Source organism: Crinia signifera, chromosome 5, assembly GCF_055691185.1.
Source record: "Crinia signifera chromosome 5, ASM5569118v1, whole genome shotgun sequence".
In the NCBI taxonomy this organism is placed as follows: domain Eukaryota; kingdom Metazoa; phylum Chordata; class Amphibia; order Anura; family Myobatrachidae; genus Crinia; species Crinia signifera.
Window position 1 is genome coordinate 35,456,811 of NC_139221.1, and position 22,371 is coordinate 35,479,181.

A 22,371-nucleotide genomic window follows, 5' to 3' on the forward strand; every position below is an offset into this window, starting at 1 on the left:
CCCCCGGCTGTGTCATTACCCTGTTGGCTTATTGGGCCCGGTGCTGGTTGCCAAAATATGGGGGACCCTTCCTCATTTCATCCCCTGTATTTTGGGAACCAGGACCGGCCCTTGAGTCTCCTGGTGCTGGTTTTAGAAATCCTGGGGATCCCATATGTTTTTTGTCCCCTGATTTTCTAAAACCAGAACCAGGTCATATTTTTTGGGACAGAACCATACACAGATCTCACTGATCTGTGATCTGTGCATGGTTCTGTTAAACTCGCCATTTACAACCCGGTCTATTTGTTTAGCGATGTTTTGGTAGTGTTCTCCAAAACTCGCACCCTATTACATTTGAGTGTTGTATACTTTATAATGGGAAAACATTTGGATATGCGAATTGAAGCGTGAGAAAAAAATTGACAGGTCAAAATGTGCTATTTGCATGGCAATTCGCATCCTATTACATGTGCGATTTTCAGAAAACATGCGAATTCGGCCTTTTTTTTTTTTTACAAAAAAATCGCAAAAGTCAAAATATCTCATCCTATTACATTTCACCCTGTTAATGTGAGGACCTCACACACAGTCAACTTTTGACCTGTTGACCTAATGACTGTGTTGACCTTTTCTACCTATCGACCGAATGTCTGAAATCTATCATACTTTACCATCCACGTGGACAGGAGAGGACACGGTACACTAATTTGGGGTCCATGTTACCAAATCTATAAAGGGACACTAAAACATACATGAAATTCCCATGTAAACCTTTTCATGAGTCAATCTTTTGCCTGTGTCAACTTTTTTGTAGGTCAGCCATGATACCGTCGACCTAATATACCACACCAGTTGAGAGAGATGCTGTAAGCAGTTTCTTTCTCTCTATAAAAGCCTATAGATGTAACCATGACAGTTCAGGCCCAGATTTCCCGCAAGGCAATCTAGGTGCTCGCCTAGGGTCTGGCGGTTAACAAGGGGCCCATGGTTGGGCCCCACAAAATCCAGCCCTGGCCCTCACACATTCTGTTCCCAGCAGTTCATTGTGGGTGTGGCTTATGTCGCGCCATGACGTCACATGGAGCTGTAGACCCGCCCTGACTCGCAGAGCCACCTGTGCAGCGGACACATATCGGAGCAGCAGGGAAGGACTGCTAGGGATGGCCATCGACCATTGATTATTCTAAATCATCGATGGTTCATGGCCGATGTCGAATTATTTTGCTATCGATGGGGGAGAACCATATCATAGCGAAATAACCACAATAGCCCCCTATATCCGCCTCTATCACAGTTACATACTGCAGCATCAGTAACATAAGTGTTAAAACAATTACATAAACTGAACCGTGGGGAAATGGAACCCTGTGCTCCTCCTGAGATGTCCAAGTTGCGCACATGAGCGGTGATGGGCTCCGGCTGTTACACCAACTCCACATGTGACATTTTATAAGGACATTATGAAAATTGCAAAGTACTTGAAAACTAATTTACAGTATACCCTGTTGAGCTGTTTTATTTAATGCATCCTGTAATAAGCGCACTCACTCTGCAATGGATCTGTGATTACCGCGGGAGGTCATTTAGGGAGCATAAATGTGCAGAGCCGCAGTGCATTCATTTGCCTGCAACTATGCTTGTGTCATATTAGTACATTTCATTACTTTTACTTTTGTTTGCATGGAAAAGTAATTTCTCATATAAAAAATGCAGAACTGGTGCAGAACCAGGTCGTAATTAGAGCGTTGGCTCCTGATTACAGCCAATTCCTATTGGCTTACAGAAAAAAAACAAAATACAATAAACTGCGCTAAATAAAGACCAATAATTATAATTCAACATAGACATTTAATAAAACACGTATCCCATCACAGCCGGAGCCCATCACAGCTCATGGAGTTTACTGGCCAGTGATAATCGCATAATGCAAATAAATAAAAGTCATTGTTAGATGCTACTGGTTATAAACACCACATATAGGACCTTATTATTGTTCCGTTCGCATGGGGTCAATGTTTTTGCATTGCACATGTGCATGCGCTGGGTGCGTGCATCCACGGCGAACAAACTGCAATGCGGCAGCGATATTCCCACGGCGGCAAGAAGCGGGCATTCATTTGCCCGGCGGGCAGAGTTAGATGGCTATAGTCCACCAGAATCAACCCCTAAATGTCCAATCCTTAAAACAATATTTAGTTTTTCAGCCATTCTGAGCATAATCATCTATGCCCCTTTCAGGTATAAGCCAGGCCTTTCAACATGTATGTAACCCAGTTTCAAGCTTGGAGAACTCCTTTCAGACTATCGCGCATATCCCAGTAATCCATAGCTGCCAACCCTCCTGCATTCTGCAGGAGACTCCCTGAAATAGCAGCAATCTCCCTCTCTTTCTCATTAGTCTAACAGTCTCCCTCATTTTACCTAGCCCACATTACGCTGTTACAGGGTTTTTTTTTGCTGGAATCAGCCAAAAAATGGGTGCTGGGCAATTTTTTGTGAGTTCTGCGCATACGCAGTAGAGTCTGAGCCCATGCTGCACATGGGCCTCCTCCTCTCATACCCCACCTTACCCCTCCCTCGTCCACCACTGGTATTGTCTGCGGTCCCGTCCCGGCTCTCCTATTCCCTGCTGTTAATGAAAAGGGACACTCACAAAATGGCAGACCATTTTTAAGGATGCTAGAGGAGGCCGCCGCCTCCTCTAGAATCCACAAAAATGGTCTGCAGTATGGGGGCAGCCATTTTCTGAGTGTCTCTTTTCATAAGCAGCAGGAGGGAGCCAGGAGAGCCGTGAGTCACGGCGGACGGCGGCAGGTCACAACTGATGGCAGCGGGTAACTATAGCCCCGCAGACCCCCTGGCGCCCACACGTTCTCTGCGCCACCCCGCCACGGCAGGGGCTGCGGGGCTATAGTTACGCCTCTGCTGCCAATCATAAACCATGTGATACAACCAGAAGTCAATCCTGTCCCTCACCTCAAATTTATATTTACATCAGAATTTACCCATAACAAACTTTTGGTCTAGGGGTGCCATGAAAATAATTCTGATATCCCTTTCACACTGCACCTCGGACCTGTGTAAATCCCGAGTTGCTGACACAATGACCCAGGTCGAGGTGCAGTGTGACAGCACCAAAGCTTATAACTCGGGTCAACCAACCTGGAAATTCAACCCGTGTTATAAGATTTGACCTGGGTTGATGCAGGGTCGGACCCGGGGTATACGGTCATTAGGTCTACACCATTAAGCTCGACATACATTGGGTCGACCAATGAAAGTTGACAGGCCTTAGGTCGGCACAGGAAAAGGGTCGACATACCTAAGATTGACAGGGTCAAAAGGTTGACACAAGCATTATGTTGACATTGGGAAGGTCAACCCAAATGTATGTCGACCCAATGACCCGGACCCGGACCCAAGCTCCCAACCCGAGGCAGCATTGTGATGTGAAAGGAGTATAGGGAACCACTGTACTAAACAATGCAGTTTGTTTATTTGCAAATATTTATCTGTGATATCAGCGGAAATAAAAACAAAGTTTATTTCAGCAAATATTCCAATACATAAAACTGCTGGAGCAGAGCTGTGCCGAGATAGAAGGGGAGGGGGGTTATGGAAGGGGAGAGGGCAGGAGAATCACACTTCCTGCACCGGTCATGTACAGGGTGCTGCACATTCTCCTGGGTTTTAACTAGGAGTCGCACTAGTCCGCCAGTGCACATTGTTCGGGAGGAGATTGAGGGAGGAGGAACCAGACTTGTTCTCACAGTCAGCCAGAAGGGGAGATCACACAGAGCCAGAGAGCCTTGCTGCTGGCACAGTCACCACCACCCAGCAGCAGCAGCAGCAGCAGCACTAGCAGCCCAAGCAGCACACACACCAGGGAAAGGGGGAACTTGCAGCAATATCACACATCGCAGCGCAAGAAGATCGCTCCAGAAACTAACGCAAGTCGCTGCTAGATCCAACGCAAGCCAAGTCTGCCCGGGGAAGTGTGTGCGCCTGCAGCACAGGGATAGCCGTGGTCTGCTGGGGATTCCTGCAGCAACAAGTCAGGGAAGCAAGAGCTGGGATCCGGCTGGGAAACTCTGCAGTGGGACTCCTGCAAGCCTTACTGGGGGTGATCATGAGGAATATTTGGATACTGCTCACATTTGGCTTGCTGGCCCTTGTGTCCGGGGAGTCGGTGAGTTTCTAAGAGCTCCTTATCTGGCTGATCATGTACTTACTGTAATGCAACATACTGCTGCCTTGCTTATGTAGTGTGAGGCTGGGATTCCATAGGGCAGATATTGTGCATTATACCACTGTGTGTGTGTGTGTGTGTGTGTATATATATATATATATATATATATATATATATATATATATATATAGTACAGATTCCTTGGTGAGCTGTACAGTGTGCTTGAAGTTTCCCAGGCAGTTGGACCTGTAGGTGGCTTTTTGTAGTATTTTTTGTTCCTTGCACTGTTGTTACAAAGTGACTGATGTAATTTTTGTATCATTGTATCAGTTTGTGGCTGTGTACCAATCCTCTGGGAGACAATAACTGCAATTTGGGTAATTCCAGTCTGCTCTTACTAATACCCCCCCCCCCTCTCTAACAACAGGCAATATTAGAGGCTAATTAGCCCTAATCTTATCTACTTGGAATTATTTCCATTTAAACGTGGATTGTTTATGGAGTGGCTGAGTGTCCCCCCACTGCAAGGGGAAAGTCTGACTTTCTCCTCTGCTGGTCCTACCCACAATGAGAGCTGTAATTACAATTTACAGTTTATTTTGGGACCATGGATATCCTAGCAGACTAGAGAACACTGTGAGGCTGCTTTGTCTGCTTTTGGAGAAAGTGCTCCTTGGCTCTGTGCCTCTGTGATTCCCATATTAATATTGTGCCAGTTATGTCAGCTATTAAGTAATCAATGCACAGTTTAATAGGAAATGAGTGAGTCTTGCGACACTCTATGTGCATGACACCGATGGTAATCGAAGTGTCCTGCACTGATTTATCCAGAAATGTCATTTGTTTTGGATCCAAATAATCAGCAGCTTCCCAAAACCAGCCAAACACTCCAGAACTTTGGAACCCATCGGTCCTTGTGTGTTCTAGGCGAAGTGAAATCTGCTAACTGCTTAACAAATGTCATGGAATGCCAAGTTAATTTTAGAAGGTGGACATAAATGATTAGAATGTTGCTAAGAATCCCAGATAAGCCTTGGCTGGTGATTGATATCCCCAAACAGGCATTAGGTGCTGTACAGGAAAGGGACCTTTTAGGAGCGTCTAAAGTTTCCTTAACCTAATAATTGATGGGTTTTAAAAATTAGTCCCCAAGTGTTTCAGCTGTGTTTATGATATTCCCTGTACCCTCCCCCACTTCCTGCTAACCTTCGCCCACTCCTGATCCCCCCCCCTTTGTTGACAGAGAGCCTCCATCCAGACTAGTGCAGACTGAAAAAGTTGTTTTGAAACTTCCAACATTTTTGTGTTTCAGGAATATGATCCTGGCTGTGGGTTAGTTCCCGGTTGATGTGGTTAAGATATAAATCTTATAATTTTCTTCTGTATTTTAGGAAAATATTTTCTGTTCTGTGGAGCAGGGTTTTCAAGAAAACAGGGTAGTGCTAGAATTTAATTTCGTACTCCTTAACCCCAGTGGAATTCTATAGGACTTATATATTTTTTCTTTTTTCTCTGTAAACATATCTCAGACACATTCGTGTGGTTTGTGTCCTGCCCTGGAGTAGTATATATGTCTAGACTCCAGAGGGTTCTTGTGTAACCGATGGAGAAGATAAAATCATTTGTATATGCCACAGTTGTACTTTCTTCTAGAAATGCTACAACTTTTCAAGCACGCAGCCCATAGTGGTTTTGTTTGTATGTAGGTACGCTTCAATATAACTAATCATGTCTGTAACAAGGTCATTTTATTATTATTATGACATATAGCCCAACCCATTGGGTGGCTTTGCAGCTGCAGTTCTGTATCCACAGTATCCATCTTTCAGTATAGGCAGTGTGAGGTTTGTGATCTGTGCCCAGTATATCAGTGCTGGCTTTTTTGTATTGTCCAATGAGGCGTACACGAGAAAATATTACAGTGATGTCATAGAGAGATGGACTCGCATCTTTATTTATTAACAGTTTCTTTATATAGCGCACACATATTCCGCAACGCTTTACAGAGAATATTTGGACATTCACATCAGTCCCTGCCCCAGTGGAGCTTACAATCTATGTTACCTACCACATGTACACGCACACACAGACATTCTAGGGTTAATTTGTTGGGAGTTAATTAACCTACCAGTATAATTTTGGAATGCGGGAGGAAACCGGAGTACCCGAGTGAAACCCACACAAGCGCAGGGAGAATAATCAAACTCCGCACAGTTAGGGCCATGGTGGGTATCGAACCCATGACCTCATATGTATTTGCATAGAAATTGCAATAATATGTTCATTTTCTGCGCGTTTAACCCTTTGACTGCCAACATCTGAGAGATGCGCAGAATATCCGCTAAAAATGCCAGCGTCGCTCACATTTGTTATATAAATGTAAATAAAAGAAATTGTGTTTAAAAAAAAAAAAGACTCTATTTCCTATATAAGGTAAACGTTACAGGTCATTCTGAAGAATACAAATGTTTCCTTGGCAATTTTCACACCTATTGTTTTTTTGTCAAATTCACTTGGCACTCAAAGGGTTAAAGCATCAGCCTAATTGTAGAAAAGGAGATGAATATTGTCCTGGCTGGTTTGAAGATGATCCACTACTGATATAATGACCAGAATGAAACGTGCTATTTAATTCCAAGCAGTAAACAATAAATGCTGTATTATTATCTTCTTAGATTAGATGGTATTTCCTTCCCTGTCCAGTTCTTGCATTGGTTTTTATTACCTCAAATGGCGCTCTGTGACACCTGTGAGAGCCTTCACATACCAGCAGTCGCTAGAACAGTGAGAGATATTTACTAGCATCCCTCCAGGGTGCAAGACTGCAATAAAACCATAGCAACCAATCAAACATTTTCTTTCATTGTCTAATTTGCACCAGACCGATACAAGCCGACTGCTGATTGGTTGAAATCGTTTTAGGCCTGTTTTGCCTGTTTAAGCAGCGTTGGACGTACCCTTCCCTGTCTTATGTTTGCTTGTGGGACTGAGGGCTCTGCTCTGGCTCCAGTGACGTAATTACAAGAATCATTCCTGCAGTTTCAGACTCACATTTTTATTTTGCCAGAAAACTGGGTGAGCTCTCGTAGTGGAAAACGGCTATGTGGAAAATACTACTGATATAATCTAGACATTCCATGGCATAAAGAGGGGCGGGAGGGGGGGACCCTACCCATTCCTGTGACTCAAATACCACATTTTTTTCCCCCAAAACATTCTGGAAGCAATTGAGTGAAAATGGGATTCTTGAACAAAAACAGCTGCTCTCCTCCTCGCCTCTCAGGCTCTTGCTGCAAATTTCTATTGCATGATCCAGAAGTGTTTAGGCTGGTGGCCTCTGGGGGATTCTTTTCCCCCCAACTTTTCTAAAGAGGATTTCACCTATAAAATTGAGCTTTGATTCTGACTTTTTATTTTTGGAAAAAAATATTTTTGATGCGCACCAAATGTTCATGAGCATATAATACACTTCTGTTGCACTTCTATATAAGACATTGATTCTCTAAGCTTCAAAAGTGATAAAATGGAGAGTGATAAACAGCCGGCCAATCAGCTCCTGTCTGACATTTTTCAAACACAGGCTGTGACATGGCAGGTAGGAGCTGATTGGCTGGCTGTTTATCACTCTCCATTTTATCACTTTTGAAGCTTAGAGAATCTGGCCCCCTGACTTATATGTGTATAAACGTATTTTCTGTCTGTCGCACAGGGCCGCAATGATTATTGCACTGTATTATTTATTTTTTTACAGTTTATTATATAGCGCAGAAGATTCCGTTGCGCTTTACAATTGTGGTGTTCTCCTCCTATTATTATAAGCCCTAGATTTTAGGTTCTTTCCACGAGTGTTTTGCAGATCTACATTGACTGGAATAGAGGGATATACCCATTTCACATCGCAAATGCCGGGTTGTCGCCGGTATTTGTTTGGACACGGGTCCACCCTGGGAGCGACCTGGCATTCGTGCTGTTTGTTGCTCACTGCTGACATCATCCGGGGGCTGGTTGGAGCAGGGGCAGGGGAGGATACAGCACTGAGGTGACACTGATGCCTCCTTCATAGAAGTGAAAGGAACCCAGGTTCCCCGTTCACACTGCCCAGCAACCCAGGTCCGACCTGGGAATAACACTGCTTTTATCCCGGCTCAGAGTGCCAGGTTGATTGACCTGGGATATTCAACATGGCCATTTCACAATTCACGTTGACCCGGGTTATTTGTGCGGTGTGAAAGGGGTAATAGGCAGATATGATGACCTGCTCAGAAATGTGATTGTGTTCCAACTCCAGGGCTGTATTAAGTGTTGTAGATCCTGGACAAACCAATGCACAGGGTCCCCTTCCCAACCACTCACAGGAATATTTTACACAAACATAGATATTATCCCCTGCTGTATCTATACATGGTTACCTACAGTGATTGGATGTCAGCACTCTTGATTCATGGATCTATCCAGCCATCCACCAATCAGCAGTCTGGCTGCAGACTCGAGGCTGGAATAGAATGCTGCGTCTCTGCACTGGTTGTGTGTAATTCCCGGTTAGAGTGGCTCAGCAGCACTCTCTACCTGCCTCGCAAGAAGTTCCAGAGTCACCAACCTGAGGGGCAGATGCCTAAAGGCTCAGCTCACCAATGCTCGAAGGAATCTAGAACCAGTGGGTCCTGGGCAGTTGCCCGCCCGGTGTGTTCACACGTTAAGATGGCCCTGTGCAGGTCTTCCTAAGGGTAATATGACCTGAGCAATTACATATGGCAGCTATTAGGTGTCATGTTTAACTGCAAAAAGCACTGATCATAATGATTGCCATTTATACGCTCTATACCTGGGGTATCCAATGTGCGGCCCTGCAGCTGTTGTGGGAATATACATCTCAGCATGTCTTGCTTTAGAATGCCTTAATAGCAAAACTGTGGCAGGGCATGCTGGGATTGTGGAGTTCCATAGTAAGGGGAGGGCCGCATGTTGGATACCCCTGCTCCTATTTTTTTTTTTCAGCACTCTGTCTTTGTGCTTTATGGGTGGAAGACTGCACAGAAACACTGGCACCTTACACACTCAGGGCTTCACCCTTCATCCTAAAGCAGGGGTGGCCAAATCGCTCCTTGAGATTTACCAACCGTACACATTTCCCAGGTCACCTGGCTGGTGCACAGCTGTAATCATTACTAACTGTCCCATTTCCCAGGTCACCTAGCTGGTGCACAGTCGTAGTCATTACTAACTGTCCCATTTCCCAGGTCACCTAGCTGGTGCACAGTCGTAGTCATTACTAACTGTCCCATTTCCCAGGTCACCTAGCTGGTGCACAGTAGTAGTTATTACTAACTGTCCCATTTCCCAGGTCACCTAGCTGGTGCACAGTAGTAGTCATTACTAACTGTCACATTCCCCAGGTCACCTAGCTGGTGCACAGCCGTAGTCATTACTAACTGTCCCATTTCCCAGGTCACCTAGCTGGTGCACAGCTGTAGTCATTACTAACGGTCACATTTCCCAGGTCACCTAGCTGGTGCACAGCTGTAGTCATTACTAACGGTCACATTTCCCAGGTCAACTAGCTGGTGCACAGCTGTAGTCACATTCCCCAGGTCACCTAGCTGGTGCACAGCTGTAGTAATTACTAACTATCCCATTTCCCAGGTCACCTAGCTGGTGCACAGTCGTAGTCGTTATTAACGGTCACATTTTCATACATGCTGCATTCATTCCTACTATAGACCCACAGTCTGCCTGATATACATGAACTGTTGGTAGATCTTGAGGACAGATTTGGCTACTCCTGGTCTAAAGTATTGGTTTCTGCCAGCTCTGGGCCGGCCGTGGTGGTTACTTGTATTAGGCATTGCTGCTAACATATACTGATTGGATCTACAATAGAGACAGGCCTTGTCCTGCAACCCAGGTGTGGTGCTGTGATTGAATTGAAAGTAGGTAATTCAATACTTTGCAATGTTCCGCTCGATGTTGCAGCCTTCCAAGTCTTGCTGTGCCTGTGGACTGGATGTGCCATTACGCAACATTGCATCGGTGCTTTCTGCTGCAGCATAAAGATACATTCCATGCAGTTATGGAGCAACGTATAATGGTATTAGCACTCTCTCCCTGTACTGCTGTGTGTGCCGTGTGCAAACATCACACACAACACTATTCCCGTTAATGTGGCCAGATACAAGCAGGGAAGAGCCTAATCAGGTCTCCTATGCCTCTTCATTGCACTAAGAAAGTTTTAATGCTGGAAAAATCTGGGCGATCCACGACCGTTTCTCACGGACACGCCCCCTTTTCTTCACTCAGCAGCCAAAACATTCAATCCCGCCTGCCGAATCTTAGTCAACCGGGTCAAGAATGGGCCAGGGTCACAACTGTCGGGACGTCCCGACAGCCGTGACCCAAGATTGAATACCTAAGAATGGGATGTAGTTGCCCAATAGGGTAAAATGTTGACGTAATGAGATTTCCCATACGAAAGCCTTGCTGCTTCTGCATTTACTAAACAATTAAAAACCTCTAAAGCCAGAGTAAAAATTCTGCTTTGCGGTTTACATTTTAATGGATATGTCCCCTAGAGTTTATTTTGATACTTGGTTGCAGAAAGTCATGTTTATTACTAGTAAGCCTACCCGAAGCAAATGCTTCGAAAGTTAGTCCGCTACCTTGTGGTTGCCTCTGTGTGTGTGTGTGTTGCATGTGTGAGAGAGAAAGATGTAGTTTCACTTGCTGCCAACAGATGGCAGTGCTTTGGAGACACATGGAAACTAGGCATATATATATAGATGATAATTGACTTTAGTTCATTGTTGCAAGATTTGTCTACACTCGGTGTATTATTTTGGAATTGGTGATACTGACCCGGTCACAGTGCACTGTATGCGTTCTTGTAGGTCAGTGACCAGACGTGCTGATGTAATCACATCACCAGTTACGTGTGTTGATTTAACATTATTTTTGAACTACAGGTTGATACAAATGATTATATGAAGGGCGTTCTAGAATGACAGTGTGACCTTGTAGGTGCCATTAGCAGGAAAAAAATATGGAAGCAATTGTTGAGTTACAGAACAGAGGGTATACAGTCATAGGTCGACACTGAAAATCAACATAGATTGGTCCGATCACTGAAGCTCGACACATACATTAGGTCGACATTGGGATGGTCAGTCAAAAGGTCGAGTTTTTGTCTTTTTTTTTTTTTTCGCCGACAGGCAGTGTTTCATGCCCTACTGTCCACTAGGGCGTGAAGTGTGAATGCAATAGTGTGCTGAGAGTAGCGAGGCACCGCACCCCAAGCATGGCAGGCGCAGCGGTGCACTTTTTCAGTGTCCATGACGACTATCGGGACAAAAAAAAAAGTAAATCTTTTGGTACTTGTGTACTAACACGGCGCCCATCGCATTGCAGACCATATCGCATGCGATGCGACGCGATATCGGCCGATGTTGTACAATGCCATACAATTCAATGGGATGCGATTTATAAATTGTATAAGCACCCTAATGGGTGCTTACAATGCTTAAATGCACCCCCACGCCACCGCCCAAGTATAAACGTGAACCCGAAGCGTGGCGAGCGCGGCGGTACGCGTCCTACGACCTTTTCATACCCCCACTATCCACGTCGGAGTGGAGTTGATTTTATAAAGTGTGGCGAGCGCAGCGAGCCACCGAGCCCGAAGCGTGGTGAGCGCAGCGGATACCTTCACAGGTATCCGCGGGGCTCGCCACGATTTGGGCTCGGTGGCTCGCTGCGCTCGCCACACTTTATAGTGGATAGTGGGGGTATAAAAAGGTCGTAGGACGCGTACCGCCGCGCCACGCTTCGGGTTCACGTTTATACTTGGGGGGTGGCGTGGGGGTGCATTTAAGCATTGTAAGCACCCATTAGGCTGCTTAATAACACCTATTAGGGTGCTTGTACAATTTAATATCGTATATGCGTTAAAATCGCATCGCATGCCATCGGGTGTATGGCATGCGATTAAAAAATCGGGCGACTAATTATCGGGGCGCCGTGCTAGTACACAAGTACCAAACTTTTTGACTGTCGACCACAGGCATGTCGAACTTTTTCATGTGTTGACCTAAGGCCTGTTGACCTTCATTGGTCGACCCGATGTATGGCAGCCTTAATTTGGTCGACCCAATGACCTATACCCGACCAGAATGTGCTAGCTGCACCAGAGGAGACAGCGACACCCCAAGGTTATGGCAGGAGCAGAGTGTTAGAGTGAACACTACAGCAGGCCTTGGCAACTTATGGCCCTCCGGCTGTTATGAAACTACACATCCCAGCATGCATTGCCACAGTTTTAGCATTCTCTAATAGCAACACTGTGGCAGGGCATGCTGGGACTTGTATTTTCACAACAGCTGGAGCGCCAAAGCCATTCACAATTGGGAGCTGCACTTGCACATAAAAGACCATACGCAGTCCCACAACCAACGGGGTGGGCCGAAATCACTGTTTAGCGAGTAGATTACAATCACTGCCTTAATGTATGTATTCTCTTGTGGCAGTGTTTAAAATTGGCCAATGATTCTGTTTTTCCTCTCATGGGCTGTTTCTACACAAAGCACCATGAGAATCCATAGTGTGACTAATAAACCTTATGCCGCCAAATTCCCTCACATACAGACAGGCGGCGGCCATATTGTGGTGCTTGGTGTGTTCCCAGGAATCACTACTGTGCAGTTTGGCTCAGCCCGCAGAAATGATGGCTGTCACTGGATCCTGGGTGTATGTATGTTTTGGGTTTGACACGAACGTTCTTTTTCAACTTTGGCAGAGAGTAACTGTTGGTTTCCTCCAAAACCCCAAATGTTTCTAATTAAAGCTTTATTGCACACAAGCGCCATTATTGAGGCCGGCGAGGATTGGCTATTATAAATCTTTGATCAGTTTAGTCCTGTCTTTTATTATGTTCTATTGTATATTGTTCTGCATTTTCTCTATCCACTGGGATCCTTACCTTAGTGGTTCTGTTTTTAGCTTTGAAGTCCTTAATCTTTGTCTGTATTGCCCTATAAATAAATGATTCCTGATCGCAAGTCGCTGTTACCTGTCCTAATCCAGTTGATTTACATTTAGCAATTTACTTTAATACTTTTGTCGCACTCATTTTGAGGCTCCTCCTGCGGCCATTGCGGTATTTTCTTTTATTTGTTATTATACCACGACAAACATTAGCGCCTTGCGGTAAGATGTCCATCAAGCTCAATGCATGGAAAATACATACGGAATGTGTCTTTACTGGCGTTCATATTCTATATACATTCGTACTGTGGCCGATTCGTAATCCCGACTGTTGGTGCTCCAACAGGGGGACGAGCGCAAAGAGCCCCTTGCGGGCATGCTGCGCACACCACGCTTAGTGGCTCGCTTCAATCGCCACAGCTTCTATTCTCCCTCTATGGGGTCATGGACCCCCACAAAGGAGAATGGCCCCTTTAATTCAGGATCCCCCCTATTGGAGCAGCGGCAGTCGGGATCCGACACCCTTTCTGAGCGATGTAGTTAAATTAAGTAACATCGTTTAGAAAATAGCCTGACATTGCCATATGTGTGGACCCTATAACTGTACCTCTGTATGCCGCTGGAATTAGGTTAAGCAAACTGAAGCTGTTGTCCATCAGTGAAATATACCCTGCATTAGTTCTGGATGTGGCTGTTTCTCTTATTTGTAACACATGTTTATGTTTCCTGTGGGTCTCCCCTGCAGCTGTGACGCATGTTCCCTTATCAGTAGTCGCAATGAAGTTAATATGCCGCTCAAGGCTTATAATTTCTCACCGAGGCGGGTGATGCGCCTTGTGCTTTGTCTTGAAGCAGCGTGTTATAGTGTCCCATTAAGGTAGTGTTTTGTGTTGCTTTATGCCTACAGGGTCTTACAGATGTTTGATAAAATAAAATGTGTAATCTTTACTGGCAGTATGCCCTGGTAATACACCTTGCAGTCTCCCAGTCATTGTCACTTTGTTTCCGCATTCCCTCTGTTATTGCTGGATAGAGAAGTGCAGTAGGAAAGTCATTTGTATATCCAACTGAAACACCGGTTTCATGGAATGCTGAAAGTATACCGTAGTCAGAGGGGCAGCTATGTATGGCCCATGCATTTAGATGGTGACATACAGTATAATCTGTGATGTTCACATAGAGCAGGCATAGCCAACTTGGGGCCCTCCAGCTGTTGGAAACTACACATCCCAGCATGCTTTGCCATAGTTCTTGTATTCCCTAATGGCAAAACTGTGGCAAAGCATGATGGCAAAGCATGATGCGGTCAAAATGGATTGTGTGCAATATCGCCCTATTTTATGGGCACCATAACTTTTGGTAGGAAAAGGTTCTCTTTTAGGATCTTATTCTGGTCCACGTGCAAAGCTGCAAAATTTGCAGATTTGCCTGTAGTTTAAGCGCTGTGATTTCTATAACGGTCGCAGATGTTAGACACCTCTCTGGTGTCATACATCTTACAGCTGGTATCAGCTGCCCGTCACGGGTGCATTTACATGGGAACACCCAGGATTTTCATGGGCGAGCAGCCCCTCGCCGCCGACCCATGTCCCCCCTCCCCCCTGCTGAACGAGACAGCGAACAAGCACCTGCACATGCAAACACGCAGGGCAGTGTGGCGATTAGAATCGCCCCCTTAGTTCCCATTGTTACACTAGATTGGATCTGCTTTTTAGAGGCCTTTAATGTGATTACTGGTGGTGACTAGGGTGACCACCTCACCCTTTAATTCCAGACACATATTAATTACACAGGTTCTGTGGCAGTTTAAAACCAGTTGAAATGGAGTCTTCAAGTCAGCCAGCCACAGAACCTGTGTAATTAATATGTGTCCGGGATTAAAGGGATGAGGTGGTCACCCTAATGGTGACAGTGGGATGTGGGACATTTATAGATCTTTGTGCCTTTACCAGTACAAATGAGAGATAGAGACTGCCTACACTTGTGAGCCAAGTAATAAAACAGATTACACTTGAAAGCACAATTACTGCCCATGCAATTAAATGGTCACCAATCACATACTTGCACTGTCTAGTTGCACTTATCAGATAACAACAAACGCCTGATTGGTAGTTACTATGGTGTAAAGTGATTATGTACTGGGAGAGACTGAGGGTTCTAATCACATTCACAGTCAGCCACGTCCTACATTCATAAACAGTTCATTTGCATAGATGCCCTAGTTTCTAGGGCAATGGAAAACTGGGTCTTGTAGTGCTCCAGGGTTCCCTGAGACAGTGTTGGCCGTTACCTGTGTGGGTGCTAGGCAACAAAGAAAAAAACACCCTTTTCACATTATATAAGTTACAGTTAAAAGAATTAAATGCAATGGAGCAGTTTCCATGAAAAACTGGGTTGGATCCAGCAGGGCCCTCTCCCCTTCTCTAACTCTTACCACCATCTCTCCCCCCCCCGCCAACAACTGCCCCAAACCTTTGTGTGCAGGTTATTGATGCAGCAAAGCAGGGCTTAAAGTGGTCATGCAGAAGTGGGGGAACTCGTTTCTCTATGCCAACTAATTACACCCCCTCCCCTCTCCCCATTAGGCAGAGACAGGGCCAGTAGTAGGGTTTTTGGCACCCCCTGCAAACTAGAATGCTATTCTGTGAGAATTACTGTGCAGGGCCAATGTGGAGGTAAAAATGTTCCATCTCACCATTAGAGGTGGTGGAACTCAGTTCCACCGCGTTCCCCCTCACTTTAACCGCTGCAGCAAAGGTTATAAATCTTGTGGTCCATATTCTGCAATGTTTTGTACTGTACAGTAAGTCTAATTTTTTCTTCTTCTTTTGTGTTCATACTGTTCCTGGTTCTGCAGACCCCTTGTTGAACCATATAAATAAAGGGAAGTAATACTTATTATGTGTGCTGCCTTGTCGTCGTTGGCATTCTAATGGAGATCTACTTCTTATTCGGACCATTTCAGATCATCTTCCAGTGGGGTTTCCCTAAAATGCATGTTTCTAGTAAAATCCTACTTACCTACTCTCCTGGAACATGAAGTAGACCCCTGAGTTTTTGGGGACCACTGCCAGGTTCCTAGTAGTGTAGGTGTTCCTCCTGTACACCATGCTCTTCTTAGTCAAGTGGGCAGGGTGGAAAGCCAAATGAGGGGACTTTATGGAAGGCGCAGAGACCATATTACCTGTGTATATGATGGTTAAACCATTTAAGGGCCAGATGCACTAAGCTTCAAAAAGTGATTAAATGGAGAGGGACAAACAGCCAGCCAATCAGCTCCTACCTGCCGTGTTACAGACTGGGTTTGAAAAATAGACCGGTAGGAGCTGATTGACTGGCTGTTTACCACTCTCCTCTCTTCCACTTTTTGAAGCTTGATATATCTACCCCTTCAGACCTAATGATGCAGGTTTTAGTTAGTTACAACAGTGTTTTTCCTGTTTATTCAAATATTGGATTTACCAAGGTAATCCTTGGTTACAGGCATACCCAGCCTGCATCTATTTGACAAGTTTAACAATCCTCAACAAAGAGGTAGTTGTTAAATCTCTTGATTGTTCCATCCTTATAGGCTTTAATCTTTTGGGTTTCTGTTCTGCGCTAGAGACTCTATGGTGCTGGTGTGACCTAGGCAGCAGAACTGGCGAAGAATGACTAAGTATGTAAGTGTGGCTGGTCTCTGGTCCTATGTATATAATAGTGTTAATGCACAACCTAGATCCAGCTCTTTAGAATTTGCTGCCAGACGGATTCTACAATCTAGAAACACCTATAGCACCAAATATCTGAAAAAGAATAAAGTAATATACTGTATAATGGTTGTATGTAGACATTCACCAGTTGGGTTGCTGAAACTATTGCACTCATGACTGCGAATTCGATGTACATTTTATTTTGTATGTTAAATAATACAAGTGATTGCCTTAGGCTGAACTATCGCGGACTCATTAACATTTCATAGCAGAGCAGTGCATACACAGCCTAGTCTTGGGGCTTTTTTATATACTCGGAGCAGTTAAATCAATGTATAATTTGGCCACGTGATGGGAGATCCAGATGTTTGATGTTCCTCCTGAAGGGCGGGTCTAGGAGGCACACCCGTCTCTGACCTGAGGAAGTCGCACAGTTGCATCCATACAGCCAGCATATTAATGGAGTCTGCTCTAGAAAAACACTCTTCGTTGCAGCCTAGACTATGGATTCTGTATCCAACACAGCTGAGGCCTCTTTGTATGGTCAGAAGATAAGTGCTCATTCTAGCATTCACCAACTTTTAAAATCTGTGCAGTTCCTCTTTCCTGTTAATCTCTGCTGTGTGGTTTCTAGCACAGGTTGGTCTGTACCTCTGTTGCTGAAATACAGATCTGACTGTGCTAGAAGCACCACAGCAGAGAGCAAGACCCCAGAGAGGAAAGAAGAATTGCACAGATTTTGAAAGGTGCTAGAATGAACATTAGAAGATAATGACGGCGCCCGGACTAATTGGGGAATTCTGACCAAATGCCTGATGTGTGGGCGGCCGGTAGAAGTCCTGGATGATCGTGAAATAAAATGTGTGCCAGAATAAATTTACGCTCATCGTTCTTCTCTACTCCGCTCCCTCTAGAAAAACATCCATATTCTATTTGTGTATTAACTAGTATTTCCAAACTGCAGATATTGGTGCCATGTGCTATCTATCTGCCTCTTCTGCAAGCTCTTCATTTCAACATATGTCTGTTTTGATGGCTGCACTGTAGCAGATTTATTGGAACTTGAAATGAGCATTTAGTTACAAGAGTCTATAGAAGTGTTTGGGGGGTTTTCACAAGGGGAAGTTTTTGTCTCCTCACCTAGCGTGGTGTGCAATGCTACACCTTTCTCTAATTACTCTGAAGTGTTAAGTCTCCGTTGTATGATCCCGGAAGACAGCTTGAACTCGATCAGTTTGGTGTCCCAGAGATTGCACACAGCAAGTGGCCTCCTGATGTCGGTTTAGGTCAAGGTCATTGTCTATTTTGATACAGGAAACTCCTAGTAACTGCCGATCACTTTGCCCAGTTCTGTTGTCACCGCAGAGTTCTTGCTGCTTGTAAAATATAAACAATCCTACTGAGGATAGTCGTGAGACCACCCAAAGGAATTGGGTGGTAGAGTACAGTACATAGCCGGTGGGCACTCCCACAGTGTTAAAGGACCTGTGCCGGTTACCTTCTTCCTTAGCGGACTGGACTCTTAAGGGTAAATTTACTAAAGCCTCTAGAAATGAGAAGATGGGATGTTGCCTATAGGAACCAATCCGATTGTCTATTAATTTCTAGGGTGCAATAGAGAAATAATAGACAGAATCTGATTGGTTGCTATGGACAATATCACCGCTTTATTAAATTTAGACCTAAGGTTTTGGGTAGATCCAATGCAGCAACTGTGAAGGAATATGGAGTGCTGATTAGGGGTGTGCAGAGGTCTATGTTTGTATAGTTAGAACCCTGCCAACAGAGTAGGTGCAAATATTAGGGGCGGCTTATCATTCACCATATTTTTACTGGCATGGTAGATTGACAATGAGTACACACAGGCTTTTAGCCATGCGGTTCCGACTCTATGGAACACACTTTCGTGCACGGAGAATTCTACCCTAGAATCCTACCAAAACAGACTCAAGCCTTTCCTGTTTACTCAAGCATTTCCGTAATTCCCTTAAGTATTGTTTATGAAAAGCTTTTATGTACTTCATTGTTCCTGTACTTTATTACAGTCATTCTATCTGTTAAGCGCCTTTGAGTCCTATTGGAGAAAAAGTTCTATATAAAATTATTATTATTTGTTGTGATTTGATTTTTTAATTCTGAAGTTTTAAGGTATGATTTTTGTTTTATTCTGCAGTAACCACATATTTTGGTATTGTAGGTTTTTTTTTTATAATTCTTTATTATTATTATTATTATTATTATTATTATTATTATTATTATCTGATATTCTTGCCTGTTCTGCCCAAATTATGTAAGATAATTTTGTTTTAAGGTCTATCCTAAATATCCGGTTGCTATACAGAAACATGTTCTACATTCTGTACAGCTGGGGAAAGTTCCATAGTGAGAGTTGGTGACCCTGCACTAAACATAAGGGGCTTTAGCATGAAGTGGTGTCGTGTGTTTTATTTTCCTGTGGTTTCCATGGAGATTGACATGTGGCTGTAACATTTGCAGTGAGCGATCTCCGTGCAGCAGGTGCTTAATGCCAAGTAACTGCTGTCAGCCCACAGTAGTGAGTTTCTCGCTCACCAACATTTGCACCAAATTGTAAAATGCTAATCTTTTAATTTTGGCTAACTGGATCTTATATGGTAAAACACCTTTACAAAGTTTCTATGGCGTAGAAGCTACTGTATCCTATCCGTTTCCACCCTTTAGTATGATAAGGGCATTGCCAATATGCTTCATCATAATTCAACTTCTAAAAGTAAAAACTTAACTCCCGGAGGGTGGTGGTACTTAAGATTTTGTATTTTGAATGTAGAGCTACATTACCAGATGTGAAACAGGGGATTCAGAAATTTGCAAAAAAAAATGGGAAAAATACATTGATAGTCTAGATGAAGATACACAAAGATATATATATATATATATATATATATAGATCTCTCTATCTTTTTGAGTCAACTGCATGGTTTTCGATTCGTCAACTGTCAAGAACCTAAGATTTCAACTAGAATGTATAATAAATATTTAATAATTATACTTAGACCCTAAATAAAAAGGATGTCTTGTCTTGTCTTCACCCCTACCTAACACTCCCTTCCCCATTCTTTCCCTTTTATGTCTACTTGTTTTGTATTAAAAAAATATTTTGTTGAAGATGGTACATTATACAATGCAATTATTCTTCGTGATATTTTTCAAACACTGTGACACGGCAGGTAGGAGCTGATTGGTTAGTTGTTTATCACTCTCTATTTTATTACTTTGACTGCACATTGGATGATCTTTTTTTTTTTTTTTTTGCGGACACTTCATTTATTCATGTATTCACATCCCCAAGGCTCAGAGGAAGTGAGGTCCCATGGGTGACACCCATATAATGTAGCTTCAGAGTGTGGGAAGATTATTTATTTTGTTCACTAAACAGTATTTTGTTATGGAAGCAAAATGTGTGACTTTTCCTGGAGCTAGTCCCATACAGATGTGTCCTCCTAGTGCAGTTGTCCTTAAGTCACTGTGCCTTAGAGTACCAGCAGTTTTTTGTATGATACCTAGGCTAAAGGTGGCCATACATCTACAGATCGATTGTCAGATTGGGCTGGTTGGAAAAAAAATCCTGGTAATATCTGAATGACAGTTTTTGGCAGTTTTCCCGCATTTCAAAGCAAATGGTCAACTGTCATTTGTTCTCATCCATTACCAGGATTTTGTTCCAACCAGCCCAATCTGACAATTGATCTGTAGATGTAAGGTCAGCTTAAGAGGTTTTTGTTTTTGTTTGTTCTTTTGATAAATTCAGGGAAAAATGATGTAGGATATTGTGATCACCTGTCCCTAGGGTCAGCTATGTGGTGGTGGCCAGGGTTGTGCTTCTGTTAGTCTACATATATTTTGACTGTCCGCCGCCAGCTCTGGTTTTGCATTTTATAGTGACTATAAATAAATTGGTTTGGTGATGGAACACCAACCCATGGCACCTCTGCAAGTGCCCCTGTGTGGATCACTGACCTAGTAGTTTCTTGTCACCATACGGAACAAGATGCTTGTTAAGACTTAGATGTTCCCGTCACGTCTAGGTTTGCCGCAACATAATTGGTATAAAGTTTGCAGATTTAGTATAATGAAATGTAGGGGAAGATGTCAATTCAACCACTTGTATCAGAACCTTTTTGTGGGGACTTAGGGCCTTATTCTGGTCCACACGCAACACTGCGAAATTTGCATTTCGTATGGATGTAACGCCGCCCCCCCCCCTCGCTCACTCGGTTCCCCGCACGGCTGCGAATGGATATTTTGCGTAAACATTCATTCGCAGCCTTGGGTGCGGGGACCAATTAATTCGATGGACATGGACCATCGAATGATTTGGAAGGTGCACGCAAAACGAAGACACTCTCCGATGTCTTAGCTTTGCATGTTCCCTGTTTGGTAAGAGGGCGGGCAGCTGACATCCGGTGATGTCAGCTGCCCGGCACCAGCGTCATGGCGCCATTTCCATAGGACCGCCCAGTGTTTGCATGGGAACGCCCATGAAACGCTGGGCGTTCTATGGGCGCAGCCCGTCAATGCTGCCCCATGCCCCCTGCCCTCAGGCTGTGAACAGCACGGTAAACTATCAGAATAAGGCTTTGGCTGTAGAAGCACAAGGACTGCAAGCTACAAGGGTCAGTGTACACTTGCAATGTGATTTTATTGCTTTAGTGGGCAACTAAAATCCAAATCTAGCACATCGAGGGGTGTGGTATAGGGGTCCGAGAGTCATTATCCCGACGTCGGGATCCCGACTGGCCGGACCCAGACAGCCTGGTGAGCGCAACAAAGCCCCTTGCAGGCTCGCCACACTATTCTCCCTCTATGGGGGTTGTGGACCCCCACGAGGGAAAATAGCAGGTGGCCGTAGGGAACCTGGCTGTCGGTGTTTTGACAGTCGGGTGAATATTTGTCGGGACCCCGTCCGGCACCCCACATCAAGGTCTATGATGTGCCAATCCTGGCCATTTGGCAAGATTAGACCATAGATTTATGTATGGTTAGACATATATGTTCAGCTTATTTGTTGACTACATAAATACATACATATATAATATATGTGTATGTGTATGTATGTATGTATGTATATATATATATATATATATATATATATATATATATATATATATATATATACACACACACACACATTATCTACACACACATTATATATGTCCTTGAATATGGTATCAAACAATAGTTTATTTTATAGTGTTAAGTTAGGATAATTTTGTTTTTTATAAGGTCATAATCTATTTGGGTGAAACAGTTTTCTGGAATGAGCCCTTAACAAAAGCAATGATCAGTAGCGATCTGTTTGTCCTTGAGCACCGCGTCCGTTTTATATGTAGAGTTGTGAATTTAACAAAAGAAAAATCCTTTTGAAGATCTAAAATTTACAAAATCTGAAAAATCTTGATGTAATATAGAAAGTGACATTCACAATAAGCCTGTGTATACCTAGACCGGCTGACCATAGACTATCTATTTTATAAGCACAGTGTAACCTTTCATAGATTA

At 43.9% G+C, this 22,371-nt stretch overlaps 1 protein-coding gene across 1 annotated transcript in view; it reads left to right on the forward strand.

Moving 5' to 3' along the window:
- The first annotated feature begins 3,684 nt into the window (after positions 1-3,684).
- SDC2 (syndecan 2) overlaps positions 3,685-22,371 on the forward strand; it is an 87,919-nt gene continuing 69,232 nt past the window's right edge. Inside the window, exon 1 of the mRNA XM_083187005.1 lies at positions 3,685-4,171. Within this exon, the coding sequence (XP_083043131.1) occupies positions 4,112-4,171 (60 nt within the window). The 5' untranslated portion in view covers positions 3,685-4,111. The remainder of the gene's footprint in view (positions 4,172-22,371) is intronic.